General features: G+C 35.9%; 1 protein-coding gene across 1 annotated transcript in view; it reads right to left on the reverse strand.

The window, feature by feature from the left end:
• Nucleotides 1–22,317, reverse strand: part of CNTNAP4 (contactin associated protein family member 4) — a 231,613-nt gene that overhangs the window by 29,253 nt on the left and 180,043 nt on the right. The window contains exons 11-15 of the mRNA XM_074166807.1: nt 20,410–20,516; nt 17,723–17,842; nt 14,788–14,985; nt 9,238–9,394; nt 6,064–6,191 (exon numbers count right to left, since the gene is read on the reverse strand). Coding sequence (XP_074022908.1) covers nt 6,064–6,191; nt 9,238–9,394; nt 14,788–14,985; nt 17,723–17,842; nt 20,410–20,516 — 710 coding nt within the window. The remainder of the gene's footprint in view (nt 1–6,063; nt 6,192–9,237; nt 9,395–14,787; nt 14,986–17,722; nt 17,843–20,409; nt 20,517–22,317) is intronic.

Genomic DNA, 22,317 nt, shown 5'->3' on the forward strand with positions numbered 1-22,317 from the left:
GAATAGTTTAAAGGAACACGCGCAGGCTACGCAGAGTCAAGTTCTTGCAGCCCTTGCTCCTTTGCAAGCCTCCGTTCATCGATTAAATGCTACTGGATCACCTCGCCCACGATGCTACCATTGCGGCGCTGCTGGACACATCAGACGGAACTGCGACGCCGGCTCAGTATGGTGCAGAAACTGCCGGTCGGACAACCACAATGAGACTGCATGTCGCGCTTCTAAACCGGGAAACGGACGATTCAGCGGGAAAAGCCGCCCCGCGCCGACACAAAAAGCGGCTGCATTTCCGGCAGCACTCAATCCCTTCAGCTCAGACCAGCCACAAGCAGAAGCCTCGGCTTGGACCTGGCAACAGCAGTAGATTGTACCCTGTTGGACTCAAAGCCTGTCCGGATTGCTACTAGCACTCAAGGACCAATCTGTATCAATGGACAAGCTGTCGGAGCACTACTTATAGGCCGTTCATCAGCCACCATGCTGGGACTTAATGTGTTGGTGGAACTGATTGATAAAGATTACCACGGTGAGATCCAGATCATGGCCCACACGTTATTTCCACCGCTCTTCATCGCTAAAGGCACCAAGGTGGCGCAATTAATTCCCCTACCACATCTTGCGGGAGCCCTTCCACCGCTGCAAGAGCAGCCACGAGGGCAAGGAGCCTTTGGATCTACAGGACAAATGGCCCTACTAACTGTCGGCTTGCGCCAAAGGCCACAACGCCCGGTTGCTGTGCAATACGCCAACCTAACTATATCACTTGTTGCTCTTCTAGACACTGGCGCTGACATTTCCATAATCAGCACGCATAAGTGGCCGGCTCAATGGCCGACCTATGCGAGCAATGCCACGGTTGCAGGAGTAGGAGGATTGACCCTTGCTCACAAATCACCCCTTCTATGATGGACCATAGGGGACAAGGTACCATCTGGGTTCCCAGCCGTTGGGTAAGGCCTGCCATCGACCACCCTGAAGTTGCCGCTGAAGGTGACCCGACTAATCACCGTAAACCAACGGACTGAGACCGCTGCGCCTGAGTGTGAACCACGAGGTCGCAAAGACAGAAATTAATTGTACAGTCTGTGGGGTCTGTAACCCCTAGGTATTATGTGCATGCTATTTGCTTAGAAGTTGAAACAGAGAAAATGGTTAATTTAGGTATAGAAAGCTTTATAGTAGTTGCCTTAATTGTAAGCATAAGAGCCATCCCATATAGCGAGATGTTTGACCCACGAGAAAATGTGTGGATAACTTTAGCTCGGTCACTCAACACGACCAGCTTTTGTGCAAGCCTAGCAACACCCCGCTCCCCATTTACTACGTGCCTTATAGGGGTGCCCTTGACCAGTGTCACCTTTAAGGTATTTTATGAATCCCTCTCAGTATTAAGACAACAGTATAAGGTGACAAGCAAAATCCAATTCATGTGGAATGACATTGCGGAAATGTTTGAAAAGTATGACATTTGGGATGATAAGCTCCCTGTAGGTCCCGAACCACAGGAGATTGATCTAGCGGACTCCCTCAACGCCAGTTATTGCATATATATTGGCACTGAGAGTTGGACCAGGGAGCAAAAGGAGGGACGCATGGTCAGGGAGACGGCCCCTACAATCCTCTCTCCAATAGAAAACCATACTAGTTGGAGGAAAACCTGGTGTCAAAGAATGGCCCGTAGTGAGAGTTCTCCAGCTCCTGGCACTGTACTGCCCAGGCACCTTCCAAAAGGATTCTTTTTAATCTGCGGCAACCGAGCATGGTCAGGAATCCCTTCAAACCCTCAGGGAGGACCATGTACTATAGGCCAACTTAGTCTAGCTGCGCCACTAATGCACCCTAACAGCACTCACCGATATCGATTTACAAGAGACACTTCCCACAGCCTGACTAGCGATTGTTCCGACCAAATTAGCCTCTGGAATAAATGGGAAGTTATCTTCGCATCCCTTTTTACGCCAGGTAGTGCCGCAGCACGAGCACATAGAAATTTGAATAGTATAGCATGTTGGGTGGCAAAGCAAGCCAACGCAACAAGCAGAGTCCTGTCCGAACTTGCAGATGATTTATCCACAGTACAACATGCGGTATTACAGAATAGAGCCACGATAGATTTCCTTTTGCTAGCCCACGGACATGGCTGTGAGGATTTCGATGGAATGTGTTGTATGGATCTGGAGGATCACTCAAGATCTATCCATAAAGAAATTCAATACCTAATGACACATACTCAAAAGATACAACAAGATTCAGGATTCTTTGGCCTGGGTGCTCTTGGAGACTGGTTGGGTCTGTCCGGATGGCTGAGAAACCTTTTACAGACGGGATTGCTAGTCTTAATCATTGTACTAATAGCATTGCTTTGTGTGAGTTGTGTGTTGTCTTGTATGAAAACCCTTGTGTTACGGATGTTTAACCAAGCCTATGTCATTCAAAATAAAAACGGGGGAATTGTGGGAGAATGGCTAGCTGAGAAGGGTCACGTAGACATGATCCAGCTGGCCGAGCAAAAGCTTGAGAAACATCGGATTCAGCCCCCGTAACTACTGGGCTGGTAAAGACACCTCGTCCTTGACTATAATTGTTGTAAGATAACAGAGAGGTTGCAGCTGCTCAGGCATGGGAAAAGAGGATGAAAGTAACTGTAAAGAAGGAACCAAGGGTGGAGTTGATCTTTCTAAGAACTAACCAATCATGAGCTTAACTTTTGCAATATGTATGAGCTAATTATGTTAGACCATAAAAGGCCACTGTGTGAATCAATAAACGAAGCTTGCTGATCACTCATATTGAGTGGCCCTGTCTTCCCTCCGTCGCGACAGTGTATCACAAATACAAGTAAACCTTTTCCCAAATTTTTATATGGTATATCAGTGAGTTATTTTTAAGAACTTATGTTCGTCAGAAGGAAGTAAAAACATCTTTAATAAAAGGACATCCCCTATGAAGTAGAATTGTATAATTTAGTTTTAGAGAGTGACAGAAGCAGAAACAAGCAATAATCTCTCTGGAGAGTACAAATCACAACTGTGAATTCAAAAATATCTATTTTTCCTTGTTTGACAGCACTTCTGAGAAACGGCTATTTGCTACTAGATCTTTTTTGTGTTCTCCACCTATCCAAAGGTGCAGAAGAAAATAAATGTAATTAAAAGTGAATTTAATTAGACCCTCATGGGTGTCTGCAACCTCAGATTAGAAAAAAAAAATCTTAATAACGGCCTACTTCCTTCTTGCAGCTTCAAAAAGCTACCAATATGTTATTGCTGATCCTACAAGAGAGCTTAAACTTGCTTTATCATTTTTGTCTAGTGTGAAATTTAACATGTAGAACTCAGAAACTACTACAACTCATGGCCTTTTACATTTTCTGGAAAATTGAACTTTAAAGAAAATTTTCATTATAAAAATTTCTGCTGATACAAAAAGGCCATTGCAAAAAATTCTTATAAGTCATACACTCAATCATTTCCATTATAATAATGAAAATAATAGAATAGAGTAGAATATTTATTGTAATATATATAATTATGTTGTATATGAGAAAAGATATTAATATCATGTAAGATATTAATATCATGTAATACAATACACAATATCATATATATTATATGTATATATATGTGTGTATATATATACATATATACATATATATATACACACATATATTATATATGATATATCCTATATTATATAGCATTATATTTTAAAATACATAGAATAACATAGTATGATAATGGTATCATATTGTTAATATATTATATGTGATACATGAAAGAAAATATATGATATAGAATATATAACATATTATATGATAATTAATATTTATATAATTTATTATATATTATAATACAATTAATGATTTGCCCAGAGAAGCTAGATGTCTTCCACGTTTTAAGATTTGTGATAACAGGGGTCAGGTTATGTAATTAATAGTAGTTGGGAACTTAGTGAGTAGTGAAATTGAAATTTTCCCCACTAATTAGTACTACGCAAGCTGTAAATACTTCTGTTTCATTGCTGTCATGTCATTGGTTTCATTGTCCCTAGCCACAACAGAGGCCTGCTGCATTATAGGCTGTATAAGCATGGTCAGTCAATTGATGGAGGTGATTAGCCCCCTCTAGCTTAACATTTGTAAGGCAACATCTACGTACTACTTCCAAGTTTAGGCCCTCCAGTATAGGAAAACCATTGATAAACAAGAGTGAGTATGGGGGAGGCCACCAGGATGTTCGGGTCTGGAACACTTTTCCTGCCCATCAGGCTGAGAGACCAGGGAAAGTTCAGCCTGGAGGAGGGGACAGCTTTGTGCGGGATCTGACAGCAGCCCCAAAAACCTAAAGAGAAATCAAGAAGTCGGAGCCAGGCTCTTTGCATTGGGGTAAGCTGTGAGTATCAAAGACAATAAGTTGAAACAACAGAGTTTCAGGCTTGATCAAAGTAAAAAGAAATCCTCAAGGAGGACAGCCAAACAGTGGAGTAGGTTGCCCAGAGAAGCGGTGTGGGTTCTGTCCTTGGGGGCTTCATGCCCCAATTTGACAAAGCCCTGAGAGACCTGGTCTGACCTCACAGCTGATCCTGCTGTAAGCAGTAGACCTCATTAGGTCTACTGCTTTCCACTTTTCCACTCTTTCCACTCTGAATTATACCGTAACCCTGTATCATAACCCCATGAAGGGAATTGTTTCTTTGATAGGTTTGATAAACGATCAGCTCACAATCAGATGTCAGACAAATGAAAAGGAAGTACCCAACAGGGCTTTCTTTCATGTCTTATAAATTTTATTAAGAAAATTAGAATGCACTGTTGTAACACGCATCTGTTAACAAATCTTCCAGGCATGATTACCCTGGCAAGTAACGGGAATGAAAACAGAAATGACATAACAATAAATACATGCTAATTTATATTTATCTATGCAGTCTCCTGAGTGAGCCTAGAAGTTCAGATCAATACTTCTTTATTGGTATTCATTTCCTCTGGTTCATAAAGGCTGAAGAAATTTGAAAAACAAACACAACATCATATGATGAAAGAGGAAAATCAGATAACAAAAATAGTAATGTAATTATTTGAAACAATAGTGAAGCTCATGAAAACTCATAGAGTAACATTCGATGTAAATAAATTAAGCTTATTAAATATTTTATTCCCTTACTCAACTGTAGACAAAATCCTGGCCATTCAACTCTTTAGTCAAGATCTTTAGGATGATAAATATAGCATTGCTTTTCCTGACTTTTGATTACAAACAGCAGCACCCGTAGAATTTTGTGCAATATTTTACTACTGAACATAAACTAAGTCTGTTCTCTTTGCCAATGAGGATTGAAATTAATGAAATCAGAAATGTGATCACAAATCTTCAATAAGGTATCAGTTTTGCTCCAGTTATCTCATTACCTTTAAATGATTTTTTTCACACATGATATTTTTGTGGTTACTACATATATATTCTAGATGTACAAGCTTTATGTTTTGAATTACTGTATAACTTCATAAATTTTAAATTCTTATGTGGAGTTGAAATTTTGCTCATAGCTATTGCATATAGTGAATTAATTATTAAATTAATTAATAAATAATTAATTATAATTAATAATTAATTAATAATTATTTAAAAGTATAATTTTCTTAGTTGTACAAATACTCAGAGGAGTTAAAATGTTTAAGGTTTGGTGATAGAGGCATGCATAACTAGTGAAGGGTATATTTCTCCCACAACATCGAAACCTGTTATGAATTCCCCTTCACATAAAGCTTTATTCATAACTTAATTAAAATTCCATAAAAACACTGGATTTTGTACTCAAAATATCTGTTTGAAAACTATACTATTTCTTTCTTCACTACTGATATGTATCATCAAAAATATATCATTACAATTCTACCCTGGCTTACACTGGACCATGGCATTTTGTTCTTTTCCTTTCTAATTACTAAAAGAACTGGATTAAACTTTTACAAAATTGTATTTAAGTCTGTTCAGCAGACAAAATTTAAAATTTATTGCATTCAAGCCCCACTGCTGCTTAGCAAACTCTGCAGTTGTTACTTACTGTCACCACGGCAAAGCAAAGGACCCAGTTTGTAAGCTGCTTCAGAATTTGGTCTGTTGGTATCTGTGATGACAATTTCAGTTACTGGCAGATGCTCCTTGTAGGAGAGGAATCCAGTATCATTAGTCCTGAAAAGACAAAATGAAGGCCTTCTGAAAACATTTTATTATCATTGACACATATCTGGGGAAAAGGAAACAAATTCTTAAAAAAAGTGCTGCATAACTCTATAGATAATACAAGCAATTGTAAATACAAACATATGCTTTGGTATTGATATTGTGATCATTTGACAGGACTGAAATAATTTTGTGGGAAATGGGCAGTTTTATGATTATGCTTGTCTGCATAAGCATTAGAAAACTCTTTTTGACATAAATGAGTACTAACTGGCTGCCTAAACGAATGCATTTGGCCAGTCAGTAATTTGATGTTACTGAGGACATATTGGATCTATAATGGCCTGTAGCTTCACTATGGAATATTAAATTGCTTAGTATAACTTCAAAATAAGTCTAGCTTTTTTTTTTTTTTTTACTTCTTCACAAACATTTAGAAAAAAATAGAAAAATAGAAAATCATGTTGAGTATACAGGAAGAGCAGTATATGCTACAAATATGTAACTCACAGAAAAAGAAATATGCAACCTAGCACTCAGAGCACACATCTAGCACTTGTAAACTTAGACCAAATTCCTTGTTTAAAAATCTTTGTTATCTTAGTGTCAGAACTGAATTTCTAAATCTCATAAGACCAGTTTTGACCCTAAATTGCTTCCCATGAAACCACGGAAACTTTCAATCACTCAGGACCATTCTGGAAAATTCAATTGGTCCATTCAATCTAATTATAGTTGAATCTTCCCTCTAATAGATAAAGCAAATAGCTCAGACACAACAGTACAAACTCAGAGAAGGGAGAGAATCTGGAACTCACACTGCTCAGGGATTAAATGCAAGACACGCACCTCATCCAGCAAGTCACATTTCTCTGGGAACACGGTTGGGTTTAGTAAGCCCCTCGCTCAGTACATCATGAACTGGGATTGAGACAACAGGAAGAGATATCATCCTTGCACTGAATGAAATTAGTGGGTTTTTTCTCCCCTTCCTCTTCCCTTTACTAACGTCACCATCTTTCCCCTGTATACAATTTCTTTTTGTCGGTTTTGGAGCACAGTGTACACAAATGTACATCTTTTTTTCCAGAAACTTTTTTACTTAAGTGAGGAATGCAAAACATTTTAAAAAAATATTAAATATTGATGAGGTGAAATGTTGCAGATTTCTAATTTAGAACTGAAAAAAACCTCTCAAAACACTGGAAGCTTTAGTAAAACTATGCTGCAAATTAAGGGAAACAGTAGAAACTAACTTACGACCTCTGCAAAAAGGATTTGCATTTTTGTAGATCCTTAGGAACTGATTATTTTACAAAAATATCTGTTTTGTTTTGGACTTTTAGAGATTTCAAGATTTTGGTCAGTCAAACAAGGAGTTTTAGAGCTAAATGTATGAAATAAAATAGATTTCACTATAAAAATAGAACGTCAAAACCATATTTTAAAAGCCTCACTGTGTTTAAATCTGGTTTTCAGTGCACAGGAAGCATCTCAAATAAGCACAGCTTCTACCTACTTTTTCGCTCTATGAACGGTATTGAGACAACTGATTCAAACCAGTAGTCTCCAGGGAACCAAATATAACATTAAGCACAACTACCAAAAAAAGTGCAAACGTAGCCTCCATAACATTGGAGTTAGTGGGATAAGTATCCACTTGAAAAGAAAAGTATACTTTCAAGAGTGGATACATTCAGAAATATAAACCAGAAGTAATTATATTTTCAGTATAATACACCTAATCAACATATGTAATTTACTCAAAGTGGTTATAGTTAAGACTGGCATGTCATCCTCTATCTACTTAATTGTATGTTATCACTGTAAATTGACCTATGAATGTAAGCATGTATTGAATGACAAAACTGAGCAATAGGATGTTACATATACTAGAAACTACTCAAAATCTTGTCTCAAAATGCATTCATCATTTAACACTTATATTGCTGTTGCGAATCAAAAATTGTTTGTATTTTTGTACAGCACAGTAATATGGAAATTCCTAGTGTTTTGTGTCCATGTTTAATCTCTTTATTGGAATGAGTACAGGAGATATCATTCTGACTTTTACAGTAGATGCAAATTCTTTTCCTACAGATATTTTTGAAGCTTGTGAAGAATTTTTCTTTGACTAACTCTTCATCGTATTTTCATTTCTGTATCTGCTGAGTTCCCTTGTCATGATGAGAGAATAAACGTTTTCCAACCAAATTCACTAGTTGTTTCTTTAAAGTAAGAGTGGATATCTAGATAGAGGAGAAAATAATGCATTTCTTCATTTTGTACACGTGAAGAGGTTCCTAAGTACCTTCCTTATATTTGTAACAATTGTAACAAAGTTATTATTGTTACATCATCTGTTATGTTACTTATCTGAACAGGATCATAAATAACATCAAGGATTTCAAGTACAAGTGGAAAATCTACATTTTAGAAATCCTTCTATCCCCTTAAACTAGGAATCCATATGAGTACTTCACTTTGCTTTACTTCACTGATAGCAAGGGTGTCCAAATATAATTATCTAAGTTGTGAATGACAAAAAGGGGGTAAAAAGTCTAAACTTAAAAGTGTAGTCAAAAATTATGCTAAAAAATTAACTGACTTTTTTCCAATACCTTTTATTTTAGCTTTAATTACTTTCAGTATTCTTAAACTGATAACTGAAGTTGTAAAGACCAGAGTTAATGTCTTAATACATAACATGCAATATACCACAAAACTAGAAAGTATCTGTATAAAATTAAACCATCCTCAGAATTCAGAGTAAAAAAATTAACATGTATATATATTAATATATATGTATGCTGTTATTAGTATAGTATATTAGTATTAGTATATAAAACTATATAATTAATTTATATAGTTAAAATTTTATGAGAAAATGTGTTGTATATCAAAGAAGCAGGTGACACTGGTAATTTAAATTTACAACAACCTTGATGTTCTAAATGTGCCAAGACCTGTATATATTCTTTATTTACTTTACCGAAAATATATTGTGAATATGCAGCAGTAAAAATATTGTGAATAAGCAAGAGTAAAAAGTCACCATTCATCTCTGTCTGCATCACAATTGCAGTAATGCTGGGAATCAATGCATCTTCCCTCTAATCCACAAGCACATTTTTGTACAGCAGGTAAGGAACCTCCCCAGTAAGTGTGTGTTTCATTGGTTCTTCCAATCCACCAGCTGAGTGGCGTCCCATCTAAAAGTTAGGTTAGAGAAAATCAGTGCCCAGACTTGTCTCCTACTTCCCCCAGTTTTTCTTATCTAAACAACTTTCAAAAAAGGTTAAACAGAAGAAAATTACCCCTTGCATCTAAAAACTTTAAACAACAATTGGAAAAAAAAATATTACTACCTTTACTTGACATGTAATGATTAATTTTAATACTTCATTATCAGGTATTAAATGATTGTCACAGGTTTTTGCTGCACTATTGGAAAAGCGAACTCACAGTCCAGAATTCAGACAGCCATGATATTAGAATCATTTATCTTAAGCAGTCCATTTATATACTTCGTTTTAAAATGTTCCATGAAAAAGGAGATAACATCACCCTAAAAATCAAGGTAGTTTATATTCCCAAGTAAAGATCAATTTCAGATCACGGAACTACCAGCAATAGAACAAGAAGAGTTATAGAAAAGCTGTGCAGAAATTATCTCATCCTGCTACCAGGAGTACTGTAGAGTACTATAGAGTGTTAATCAGAAATGCCCAAAGACAGCTGTTAGGTCACAGGGAGCAGATTCAGAATTTATACACTCAGAGACAGTAGAAATCACGTTAATGGTGCTTCCATAAGCAAGGTGATGTATTTGGTGAGCAGAAGGGAGGTTTCCCAAGACTATTACATCTCAGTGTGATGCATCCAGTCAGCTTTGTTTGTAGAAAAATGATAAAACCAGATGTTTCCTTGATGTTACAGTAGTGTATATTAAGGTTAAAGATGTTGCCACGCAAGCACAGCAACAGAAAATTTATACAGAACAGAAAATAGCTAAAAGATATGAAGCATAAAGATAAACCATCTCCAGTGAGAAGGAAGAAGGGTGATAGATGCAATGTATGAAAGACAAGGCATGAGAAGAAATCAAGTACTGTCAAATTTGAAAGTTTCTTATAGATGTGCTTCTTTATGCTGCTGTTGGAGTTCCAAGTTTTCTGCAGCAGATTCCCATGAAGAAGCTGGAATTTATCCTAGTCTCAACTTTATTTATAATTGTCACTGCTTATTAAACCTCACTGTTAGATAAGACCACCTCTGTTACACTGAGAATCTCTCAGATAGTGAACATATTGACTGCATTCATTACCACACAACTGTTGGCTCAGCGGGCCAAAAACCAGTTTGAACACTTTCTGGAAAAGTCAAACTTGCATAATGGCATCAAGGTCCAATATCAGTGTTTGTGTTTGCAAGCCATCACAGGAGGAAGAAAACCTAAGGAAAGTTTATAAATAATTTATCAGACAACACTTTAAAAAGCCTCTAACAACTAAGACTGTAAAAAGAAGAAGATTTCTGCTGTTTCAACAGCATGCCTTAGCTTTATATTGTAGCCAGGAATTAATATTCCCAGTCTTTTGCTAGTGACATTAGGGTATGTTTCAAAGGTGGTCTCAGTTATTTGTTCATACAGCAGGGTGATGAGAGAGTATTTAGTGAAATGCTGCAACTTCATACTGATTAGCCCAGGTAGTTACCCCTACTTTGACAAAAAATATTGCCTAAGCAAAATAAAGATATTAATTAAAATGGCTAGAGATTTCTTCATAATGATCACATAAATGTATTAACAGGTCTTTAATGACATCATTTGTAAATACTATCATGGCTGATTGAATATAATGTATTCTTAAAATACAGTAGTTAAGAATTACTATGTGGACTGTGTGTTCCAAAAAAATATTTCATGTGACCATCATCAAATTTTGTATTTATCAGGCATAGCTAGTAGAGATTATAGATAGCAGAAGTGGGATGGATTAAAACGTGGAGGAAAATTGATGATGTACCTATTTGCATGGAAAAAGGGGAAACGTAACCCCATTTTAAAAAAGAAAACCCGGGGAACTACATGCTGGTCAGTCTAACCTCTGTGCCCAGCAAGATCATGGAGCAGATCCTCCTGGAATCTCTGCGGAGGCACATGGAAAATAAGGAGGTGATTGGTGACAGCCAACATGGCTTCACCAAGGTCAAGTCAAGCCTGACAAATGTATTGGCCTTCTACAATGGTCCTACAGCATTGGTAGATAAGGGGAGAGCAACAGGCATTATTTATGTGGACTTAAGCAAAGAGTTTGACACTGCCCTGCATGACATCCTGGTCTCTAAATTGGAAAGACATGAATTTGACAGATAGACCACTCGGTGGATAAGGAAATGGCTAGATGGCTGCACTCAAAGCGTTGTGGTCAATGGCTTGGTGTCCAAATGGAAACCAGTGACTAGTGGCATTCCCGAGGGGTCAGTACTGGGACTGGTGCTGTTTAACATCTTTGTTGGACACATAGACAGTGGGATAGAGTGCACCCTCAGCACGTTTGCCAATGACACCAAACTGTGTGGCGCGGTTGACACGCTGGAAGGAAGGGAAACCATTGAGAGGGACCTGGACAGGCTTGAGAGGTGGGCCCACGCAAACCTCATGAAGTTCAACCAGGCCAAATGCAAGGTCCTGCATGTGGGTTGAGGCAATCCCAAGCACAAATACAGGTTGAGCGGAGAATGGGTTGAGAGCAGCCCTGAGGAGAAGGACTTGTGGGTGCTGGTGGATGAGAAGGTCAACATGAGTTGGCAATGTGCACTCACAGCCCGGAAAGCAAAACACATCCTGGGCTGCATCAAACAAAACGTGGCAAGCATGTCAAGGGAGGAGATTCTGTCCCTCTACTTTGCTCTCATGAGACCCCACCTGGAGTACTGATTCTAGCTCTGGAGTCCTCGACACAGGAAGGACGTGGACCTGTTGGAATAGGTCCAGTGCAGGGCTGTGAAGATGATCAGAGGGCTGGAGCACCTCTCCTGTGAAGACAGGCTGAGAGAGCTGCCGCTGTTCAGCCTGGAGAAGAGGAAGCTCCTGGGAGACCTTATAACGGCCAAACAGTACCTGAAAGGGGCCTACAGGAGAGATGGGGAGGGACTCTTTATCAGGGAGTGGAGTGATAGGATGAGGAGTGATGGTTTTAAACTGAAAGAGGGGAGATTTAGATGAGATATTAGGATCAAATTCTTTCCTGTGAAGGTGGTGAGGCACTGGAACAGGTTGCCCAGAGAAGTTGTGGATGCCCCCTCCCTGGAAATGTTCAAGACTAGGCTGGATGGGGCTTTGAGCAACCTGTTCTAGTAGGAGGTGTCCCTGCCCATGTCAGGGGGATTGGAACTCGATGATCTTTAAGGTCCCTTACAACATAAACCATTCTATGGTGCTATGATTCTGTAATCTTTACGGTGCCTTCCAACCCGAATAATGATTCTATGATTCTATGATTCCATATTCTGAAATGAAACAGAACAAACGTGTTTCAGTATAATGTTATTTGAGTTTTATTTCAATATGAGGAATGCTTCAGTTGTTACCTATAAGTGATTGATTTCTTTTTGGTTTTTGCTTTGTAATTCTGACATAAAGGCATTCAAAGAAACATCCATAAAAATCAGCAAGCATATAGATAAAGGAGATCTTAAATAGGAAAACTTGATGCTGAATAAATGAAATAACAACTAAGTCAGCAAGTCCAAAATTTCAAATAACGTCACTTTACCTTCCTAAACTTCCCTCAAATTTTTAAAGCATTTTTTATTTTAAATAAAATTTTTATTTAACTCTCTGAGCTCATCTAAACAGGCTGAGCGTCCGATGTAGTTTAACTATAAATCACACATAATTGCAACTTCCTGACAAAAAATTTCCAACAAAACTTCTAAATGGTACTACATCATACTAAGACACTAAAAGTTAGAACGCATACTTGTTGGAACAATCTGGAAAATTTATGTTTCACATAAAAATAGGTGAGAAATAAATTTCCAAAGCTCTCAAAAACATAGAACTAGTTTTTTCAGTAACAGTTTTAAATCTGAAGTTACTACTCTTCAGAGAGTTTCAAGCGGGCTCACCGCATAAGCCAAGATTGACCTTCACTAGATCCTACCTTTCTCTACTCTCTCTTTTAGAACAGATTAAAGCCCACTCTTCAGAGGAATAGCAAGTTGCATTTGACATGTCTGTGATAGTGTTTAAACAAAGAATGATTTTAGAAAATCCGCAGAACTCAAAATAACTTTCCCATGCCTATTTACTCCTTGCATTCAAAACTCTAAATTTTGGATGGCTTAGCACAATTGATGGATTGCACTCTTTCAGCTTTCTAGAAAAACCTGCATTCCTATGCAATCTCATTGGATCACAAAAAAAAAAAAAAAAAAAAAGAAAAAAAGAAAAAAAAGTAGAAAGTCCTGCTTGCCCTGGTCACTTAGTTTATGTGACAGTTAATAATCAAAAGATACGAAAAACCTAGAGACCACAATCTTGAAACCCTCTGCATGGTGTAAGCCAGGCTTTTGAACATCTAACCATAACTTTAATTTGGAGTCCATAGGTAAAAGGGAGGCTTAGTGGGATGTGTTAAACAGTAAGTTTATCTTTTATGCTGTGGGGATGTTTTCAAGCAGATCTTCTGCCAAGAGTGAGTTCTAATTTAAGAAGTCCATTCACATCCATGACATAATTAAGAAGAAAGAATATGTAAGGAAAGAGTTTAGAGGCAGAAACTGTTGCGCTCAGAGGCCTGCTCTCTGCTTAATAGAAAAGAATGCCAATAAATTAATTTGAGCAGTTTCAGACTTTCTGGTGGATAAGTCAGACAATTTCTCTTATTTTTTCAAAAGACAGTAAACAATCAGATTTTTACTTCCATATTGTTTGAGGTACTTATAATGGATTTTCTCTGTAAAGTCCGTTAGCAGCCCTGTGTCAGTGAGAGTTAAGATTTAAGTAGACTACATATCTTCATTTTTCTTTGAGTACAACAGATATCTCCATTCTTCTCTTAAAACAGCTATACCTTTGTCAATAATCCACATTTTAACTATTGTTTTTTTAATGAATGCTTATATTGGACAGCTGAAATTTAATGTTATTGATGCCTTTTGTCAAGCACTCACAATATGCTCCATAAGTTTTCAAAACATTCAACAATAAACTTTTGCTGACACATATGCGATAATTTGTCTTCTTTTAAGCAGATATTTTCTTGGTAATTACTTCATTAAGATTAAAAAATCCCCGGAAGGCAGACCAATAAGATCTCTGATAATAATAATCTCTGTTAATTTAAAAGATGTACGAGAGAAATTAACTTTGAGAGCACTTAATTCTGTGAATGAAGATAATTATAAACTGACATTTGTGTTTTTCTGGTTCAAATATCTCTTGGCAATTTACAGGAATCTGAGTACTAGATATTTGAAGTAGTTCAAACTCCCTAGCAGCAAAATGGCATAACCTTGATAGAAACAAATACTTTTAGTAGCCATAAAAAAAAATGCACTATGCAACGTAGTAAGATTTATCTGCTTTACTTACCTGGCTTATCTAAAATCCTCGACTTTTTGCAGTGGTAAGCAAGCTCCTGTTCACAGTGCTCTGCATGGTTAATTGTAGCCTGAAGCTGGTCTAGGCTGGCAGAGTACTTGAAAAACACAGTGTGTGGGTTCTCTCGATTAGCACTTTTGACTCTGGTTAGGTTGGTGTTGTTATGCTGTATAATTGTCCACGTTGTATCTTTCAAAACACATGTGAAAAGTAATAAAGAATGAGAAGTAATTGCATAAGTTGGTAATGGAAAGAGAATATACAATGAAATCAACCAAACTTTAATGTGACGTCTTTGACCAGAAAAAGTGCTTTTGGGCATACAAAACAGAGACATAAATCAATGAGCAAAAGTGAAAACAATTAATCATTGTTTCTATTTATAAATAGATTATCATGCCATGACTGCACCAGGTACTCAGCTTGCTATGATTATTGAATAAAGAAACAGTAAATTACAACATCCAAATAATTGTCTCTGAAATAAGATACAGTTTACTTGGGAAATTGAAATGACAGTATAGAAAGAAATAATAGTTACTATTGTTACTTTTCCCAGGCTTAAATTGTTTATAAAATAACACAAAATTCTATCCTAGATTCTAGCTACAGTACGTATATCACTATAATTTGAGTTAATTTATTATGTGTAAGAATATGGCCTACAGCCTTTTTCTATTACACCCTCAACTATGAATACAGAAGTACTGAGCTTATTCTATTTCAGCTTCTGCTTGCAAAGCCTGTAACATCCTGACCCCCATGACTAAAATCCACTTCTAGGTAGGGATGAGCAGGGGTGAGGGGTGAGCAGGCTCCCAGTTCAAGCTGGTCCCAGTTAAAGCTGGTCTGGGTCAGTCAGGTCAAGTTTAGATTCATGTTCACTCTATTCTTGTATTGTAATGGCCAATGTAATTTGAGTAGATATGAGAAATATTAGTTTTCTAACTTGTAGTATTGATGATAATATTTCTGAAGTTCTAATAGTAGTATTTCTAACTACTTAACAGCGCTTTATTTCATTAGCTTCCTACAGGCCACACAAGGCTGACATTATAAGATATTTATAGAGAAGAAAGAGCTCATGGTCACAGAAAACCTAAAGGAAATATCAAGGTGAAATGCCTATTCAAAAAATATTATATTAAAAGAAGTCTGTTTATGCAACTTTTCTATCATTGCTTAACAGTTTTTGGTCAAATTATAAAATGTTACTAAGTACACGTTCATGGTGTGAAAAAAAAAGATGGCTGGAAATTTTTATACATGCACATACACACAGGCACAAATATATCTAAAGGCTATGCTGAATATAAAAATTAAGACAAACAGGTCAGCTACCAGAGTCATTGTCACACTCCCAAATCTAAAAAGAAAATGAAAAGCAGTTCACTGCAAACTTTGGTCATTTTAACTAGCAGTATGGACTGTGAGCTTTTCATTCTGAAACTGACCTCCAAGAATAAAACCAAGGAAAGGCACCTCTCTTCCAGCTGCCTGAAAACAGAGACCCATGAATGCCAAAGACAAGGCAGTGCTGTAAGTAGTGTGGGCATCTGCCTTCTCTACCTCTGGTGGGAACAGGGAATACTGGTCATGAAGAAACCGGGAACAAAGCAAATATAGAAGATTCATCCTGTCAGGCTGCATCTCAAGATGAAGAACTGATCAATGAGATTTTCTTAGTGTGGTGAATAAGAGGTGACTGAGGAAAACAGTAACAGCTGTTCATGGACACACAAGGATAAATCAGACACTACACTACTAACCTTGGAGGGTAATACCCACTTGAAAAAATTGTTATCTTTCTGCCATGATTCTTTGGTCTCTTTTAAACTGGTAGGACACTTGGATATTTCCTTTTTAGAACCTGTGCCAATCTGAAGTTTGCCCAGTGTGAGCTAGCACAGTTCACTGTGAAGTCAAAGTCAGGACCTGATATGGTGAGCCTAGCTAAGTTGCACAGACTGATTGAGATTATGAGAATTTTATTATTTCAACACATATAATAAGTAGTCTTTAGATCACTGTGAAAATCAACCAATGGCAGGCAGAGTCTTGTTAGTTTCTCAAGGACTAGATGTGACCACGACTTGTTTACAAATCAACATAAAGAGCTTATGATAAGGTTTCTAAGTCAAGTTCTCAACACTTAAGACATACCTAAACCAAATTCAGCTATAAATTTTTCATGTAGTTTCATAGAAAGTTATAACTGTGTAAAAATATATTTTTGTCACAAAAACCAATAAAGACTTCCATCATTTTGGTTGGAAAGTAATTCAAATAAATAGAAGCTAAGTATAAATAAGAGGAAACAGCCACAAATAAAGCAATAAAAATTTTCAAAAAGCCATTTAAACATAAGCTTCATTGAAAGGACATATACCAATAGGCATACACAGACAACGTCAACTGGTTTGTTAAAAAGCAGACTGACAACAAACTTTGATATTTAAAACTTCCAGTGATAGAAATGGTCAGATTCAAAGAACTATATGTAGAAGAGAAGGCAGGGTGCCTGAAAGTGAGGCTATGGGAGTCCCACTAGTTGCATTTGTATTCTCCAAAATACCTACTTGCAGTTTGAAAATTCTCATTTCCTTAAATGTCCTCAACAGGCTGTAACTTAAATGAAAACAAAGCTGCTCCCCAAAAACGAACTAGTATGACATTGTCTCTATATGGAACACATCCCATTTATGCAAAGCACAACAAGATTGCAGTGCTAGCTACACAGCCTAAATCCTGTTGTTATTCTAATTTCTCTGGCTAATTCTTTTCCCAGTATTCTGAGCTAAGGAGTCACATTCCTTTTGTTGTGCATGTATACATTAAACTTACACTCTACAGAGGCTTCTCATGTTTCAATATAACAAGCATGCATACAGACCCGGCTGTGAGTTAAGGAACTTTATCACCTCACCTGTCATATTACAGTATACAAGAAACGGTCTCAAGGGGCCACTTCCATCTGAATCAATATTGTAAAAGCCTGAAGTGTCCCCTTTGTGCTTATAGGCTTCACATGATTGCTCATAGATGGCTGTAAAAGAACACATTCTATCACAAATGTAATGGCACAATTTTACATTTTTTAATTCAGGGAATTAAAAATAAAAGTGTGTGGAGCCTGTCAATGGGGAAAAGAAGTTGTCTGTGTTCACTGTTAAAGAATAAAGAACAAATCACATAATCAAAACTATACTTCCATTTGAATTTGTAAAGTCCATTTGGTTTTATTTATTAAGGTGATCACAAGGGGCATTTTCAAGCATTTTCTTCCATATCTCAAGCTGGAAGCTTCAGAGAGGAGACTGTGAAATTTGAGTGAGTAAATATTTTAATGCCAAGGAATGTAATGCCAAGGGTATTACTTAGACTCTGATTTTGAAGAAACAAACATTAAAATCTCAAAATCAGATTTTTGGTGGTGGTGGCTTTGTTATTACATACAACAGAAAGTAGGCAGTGTTCCTAGGTGTTCTAATTTTCTCCTGTTATTTTTCAGCTTTTATACTTCTTACTTTCTTCCCTTTTCATAGAAGGGCAAATGACTTGTGAGACACTGCAGTAAAATAACTAAATAAGCAAAAACAAAATGACAGCTCCTTTGTCCCATGTCATGTGTACATCAGTCAAGGCTTAAAGAAAAGGTTGTGATGGCTTGTTTATGATTGAAAACCTGAGAGAATGGACTTATGAGTCCACCTCTGTACTTAAACAGACAGGAACCTCACCAGCCTAACTTTTCCTTTGATCATTATATCACTGTCAAGCAGTCATACTCTTCTGGTCTTTTCAAAATCAGACTGTGTGCTCAATCAGTTATTATAAAAACTTGAAAACACTCTGCCAAAAAGAAGGAGTCGTTAGATTCAGAAAAAAAATAGTTATGAGTGCTATACAAATAAAAACATAACTCCATAATAATTATTAACAATTTAGAATATTTCAGTTTATTTAAATTAAAAAAAAAAAAAGTTATAAAGTACTAGTGCATTAATCCAAAAGAGGTATTTTTTTTTTAAAAGAAGCTGGTTTTTGGAAGAGTATGATCTCTACTTTTTGCCTGATGATTACTGACATTATATGGCTACACTTATCAAAAAGATAAACAGTTCTTTCAGATTGCTTACTCTATGGAATATTCAGAATCCACAATTTATGTAATTTTGAAATGGAATGTTTTAGTTCCTTACAGTAAATAGTCTTAGTTAAATTTAAACATGACAGAAGAGATTTGATTATTCATTAGCTGATTTATGAACATGGTAGATTGTATTCTAGTATTTTGAGATCAGTAACTTATTTCTAGTTTATAACAAAAAGAATGTTTCTTTGAGAATTCAAGGGACAATTTTTTTTTTTTTAAATTACACAGAAGTGTGATAACATGACCAAAAATTATTTTAGCTTCTTGATTTGAAATCATTATCAGAATCTCTAAAATCAACTTCTATTTTGTATTCATAGATACAGCATTTTATTAATCATGAACAAGCATCTGAGAAAGCTGTTGTATTATTGACAATTAATAAGAATTCAATAAATCTTACCATATTATTACATTTCTCAAGGGCTCCTAATCATTAGGAAACCATGTCCTCCATCTGTCCTCATAGACATCATCAGTTAACACATGATTTTTCAAATTGTAATGAGTCAAATCACCTTCATCTTCCCTTTGGGCTTGTCATAGTTTTAAAATACACACTGTGATAATCAAAAACATCTGTACTATTTGTATCCTTTCTTTGATACACAAATTTTCTTAAAATTGTTATTTATGCCACCATGTTATTTACAATTAAGGTACAACAGGAATAGTCACCACTGTTGTTGACTCTGTACAAGTGAGATTTAATAGGGTCTTCTAAAATCAGTGATTTCCTAAAAATCCCATGGGTGTAGACATACATTCTTTTCATAAAATCTGCCAAGAAGGATTGTACAGATTTTATAAGGGCAATTATGACAGAATTATTTATCTAATCATGGGAATTTTTTAAAATTATTGGTAAATTTTCATAAGGAATTCTAGTTATTAGAAATGTATAATGAAGGCCAGAATAATGATTTATTCCACTTCCTAGAACTTGCTTAAAACACTACAGATGTAGAGCATCTCCTGTGAAAGGTGTTATTACTTTCAATTACTATTTTTTAATTTCTTCTAATCTACTCCCTGACTCAGCAAACTACATAAACATATGCTTAGGGATTAGCATGTGATTACTTTTGCACATAAATGTATTTCCATTGTCTCAGAAAAAATTATTATTAATTGTTGCAATGAATAAAGATGAATTAAATACATTTCTAAACAATTTGTTGATTCAGAAAGTGCAATTATATCGACAGAAAAGGATATTTCTGACCATTTCATGTAAATTTTGAAAAACGTTAAACAGAAACAGACAAACTTTAGACCTTTCAATGAGTTTTTACTGTTACGTACTTTGAATTCTCAAAGCCTTTCCTTGAACCAACTTATGAATATTAAATGACTGAAAAATTTTCTAACGTGAATGATAAATACAAATGCATATTTTTGTGATGGAATAATTCAATCAGAAATGAAAACATAGTCAGAAAACATCTCAGACTTACGATAGTGGCAAGTAGGTCCCTTGTAACCAGTATTGGTACAGTTGCAGTAGAAGCTGTTCCAGGACTGTGAGCATCTGCCACCATGTTCACAGTAATTAGGCAAACACCTTAAAAAAAAAAAAAAAAAAAAAAAAAAAAAAAAAAAAAAAAGCATTTTCACTCTAATTTCTGTTCATTTACACGTCACTTTTCAAGGGATGCAAATCATGTCAAAAAAGTATAACAAAGTAAATCTTCAAGCTCATTGGGGAAGACAGCAATATAATTACTAGACCATTAAGAGAATTTCCCTTCATCTTCCCCACTATTACCTATAACAAATATATTAATTCCACAATAAGCCTGTGAGAATTGAAATAATTGTAAAATATCCTAATAGTTCCTTATTATCATGCAAGTATCTGCAATTCAATATAAGTTTAAAAACCAATGAAACATTTACATGCTGATAATTCACTGGCAAGTTTTGCAACTGACAGGATTTCTTCAACAAGATGTGTCACAAAAAACAGCATCATAACAGATTTCTTTCTGTTCTTTGAAAAAATAATAGATTTTAAAAAAATTTAAAAATCGCATAACAAATAAAACTGACCATAGAACCTGAGAGATATTTCTGATTCTAAAATCCCAGTTATTTCCTGTTCTAGAAAGAGTAAAATATTCAGTATGTCATTTCCATTGCAAGAGGTAACTACTAGTAATGTTAGTTTTCTTTCTGGTGATATGAGTAGAAACTTGAAGAATTTTGGTGGTTTTCTTCTGGATTTACAATGATTGACTGCAAAGAAAATTTACCTGTAACTGCTTAAAGGGTAAGACTGCAGCACTATACCTATGTATAAAATATTGCATGGCATGAAAAAATGAAAAATCTTCTTTTTTATAAACACGCCTGAAAATATATTGAAACAGAGTCGCGCACTATAACCAATTATTTGCTAGCTTTTCACCTTAGACATTAGTTAACATTCCTATTGCAGTGAGTGTATGCATGCACATGTGATACAGCTCAGAAAGTATAAAAAGGCTTTATTGTTGACATTAGCCACAGAAAAAAGAAAACAGGCCCATTAATATTCACAGGATCTCAAAATACCTTTTAATTCATTCAAGAAATCTTAGGGCAGTATTAAACTAGGATTGTGGAAAGTCCAACAGTTCAGACATCTGCCTTATGAATAACTCAGGCTCTTTGAACATTCAATCCTCCTGAATGTCAAAGAATTTTTTCTTCCTTTCGTGTTTATAGACAAGGATAAACAGCAGTTTTCAGAGAAGGGAAAGAAAAAAAAAAAAAGGAGCAGCTAAAGTGTAGGTAAAGTAAGTAAAGTCATATAGCTAACCTGTTTTCAAGGAAATAAGTGACATTTTTACCAGTAAAAGAGCTGATCTCGTATCCATTATCTCTATTCACAGAATGCATTTCTAATAGATCTCTCAGTAAGCTCTGATTTGGAACATAAAAATGAACTTGAAGTTCTGGGCTTACAATTACTTTGATATTAAATACTTCCTTTGAAGGAATTGTATAAATGTGCATAGCTGTAATTCTTAGGATGCTTAAATGCTTAATTTTGTTTTCTACAGGGATGACTACTCATCAATTATTACAAATGTACATTTCCTCTAACATAACTGTCATTCAGGATTTTGAGTGTGTCCTCTGACAGCTGCTCTGCTTGCATGTGTTTCAGTCACAGTTTTTCTTTTCTTCCTTTTTTAATAAAGACATCGTTATACCAAAATTGCAAGTAACTTACATGGCCTTTACTTGTATTGACTTCCTGTCCATGTTAATTAATCTTCCTAATAGTCTTCACAAGATGAAAAGCTTAGATGAAATTGATGACACTTGAACCAACTTTAATAGAAGTAAAAAGAATTTAGAGTATAATTTAAATCTTT

Source organism: Numenius arquata, chromosome Z, assembly GCF_964106895.1.
Source record: "Numenius arquata chromosome Z, bNumArq3.hap1.1, whole genome shotgun sequence".
Lineage (NCBI taxonomy): Eukaryota > Metazoa > Chordata > Aves > Charadriiformes > Scolopacidae > Numenius > Numenius arquata.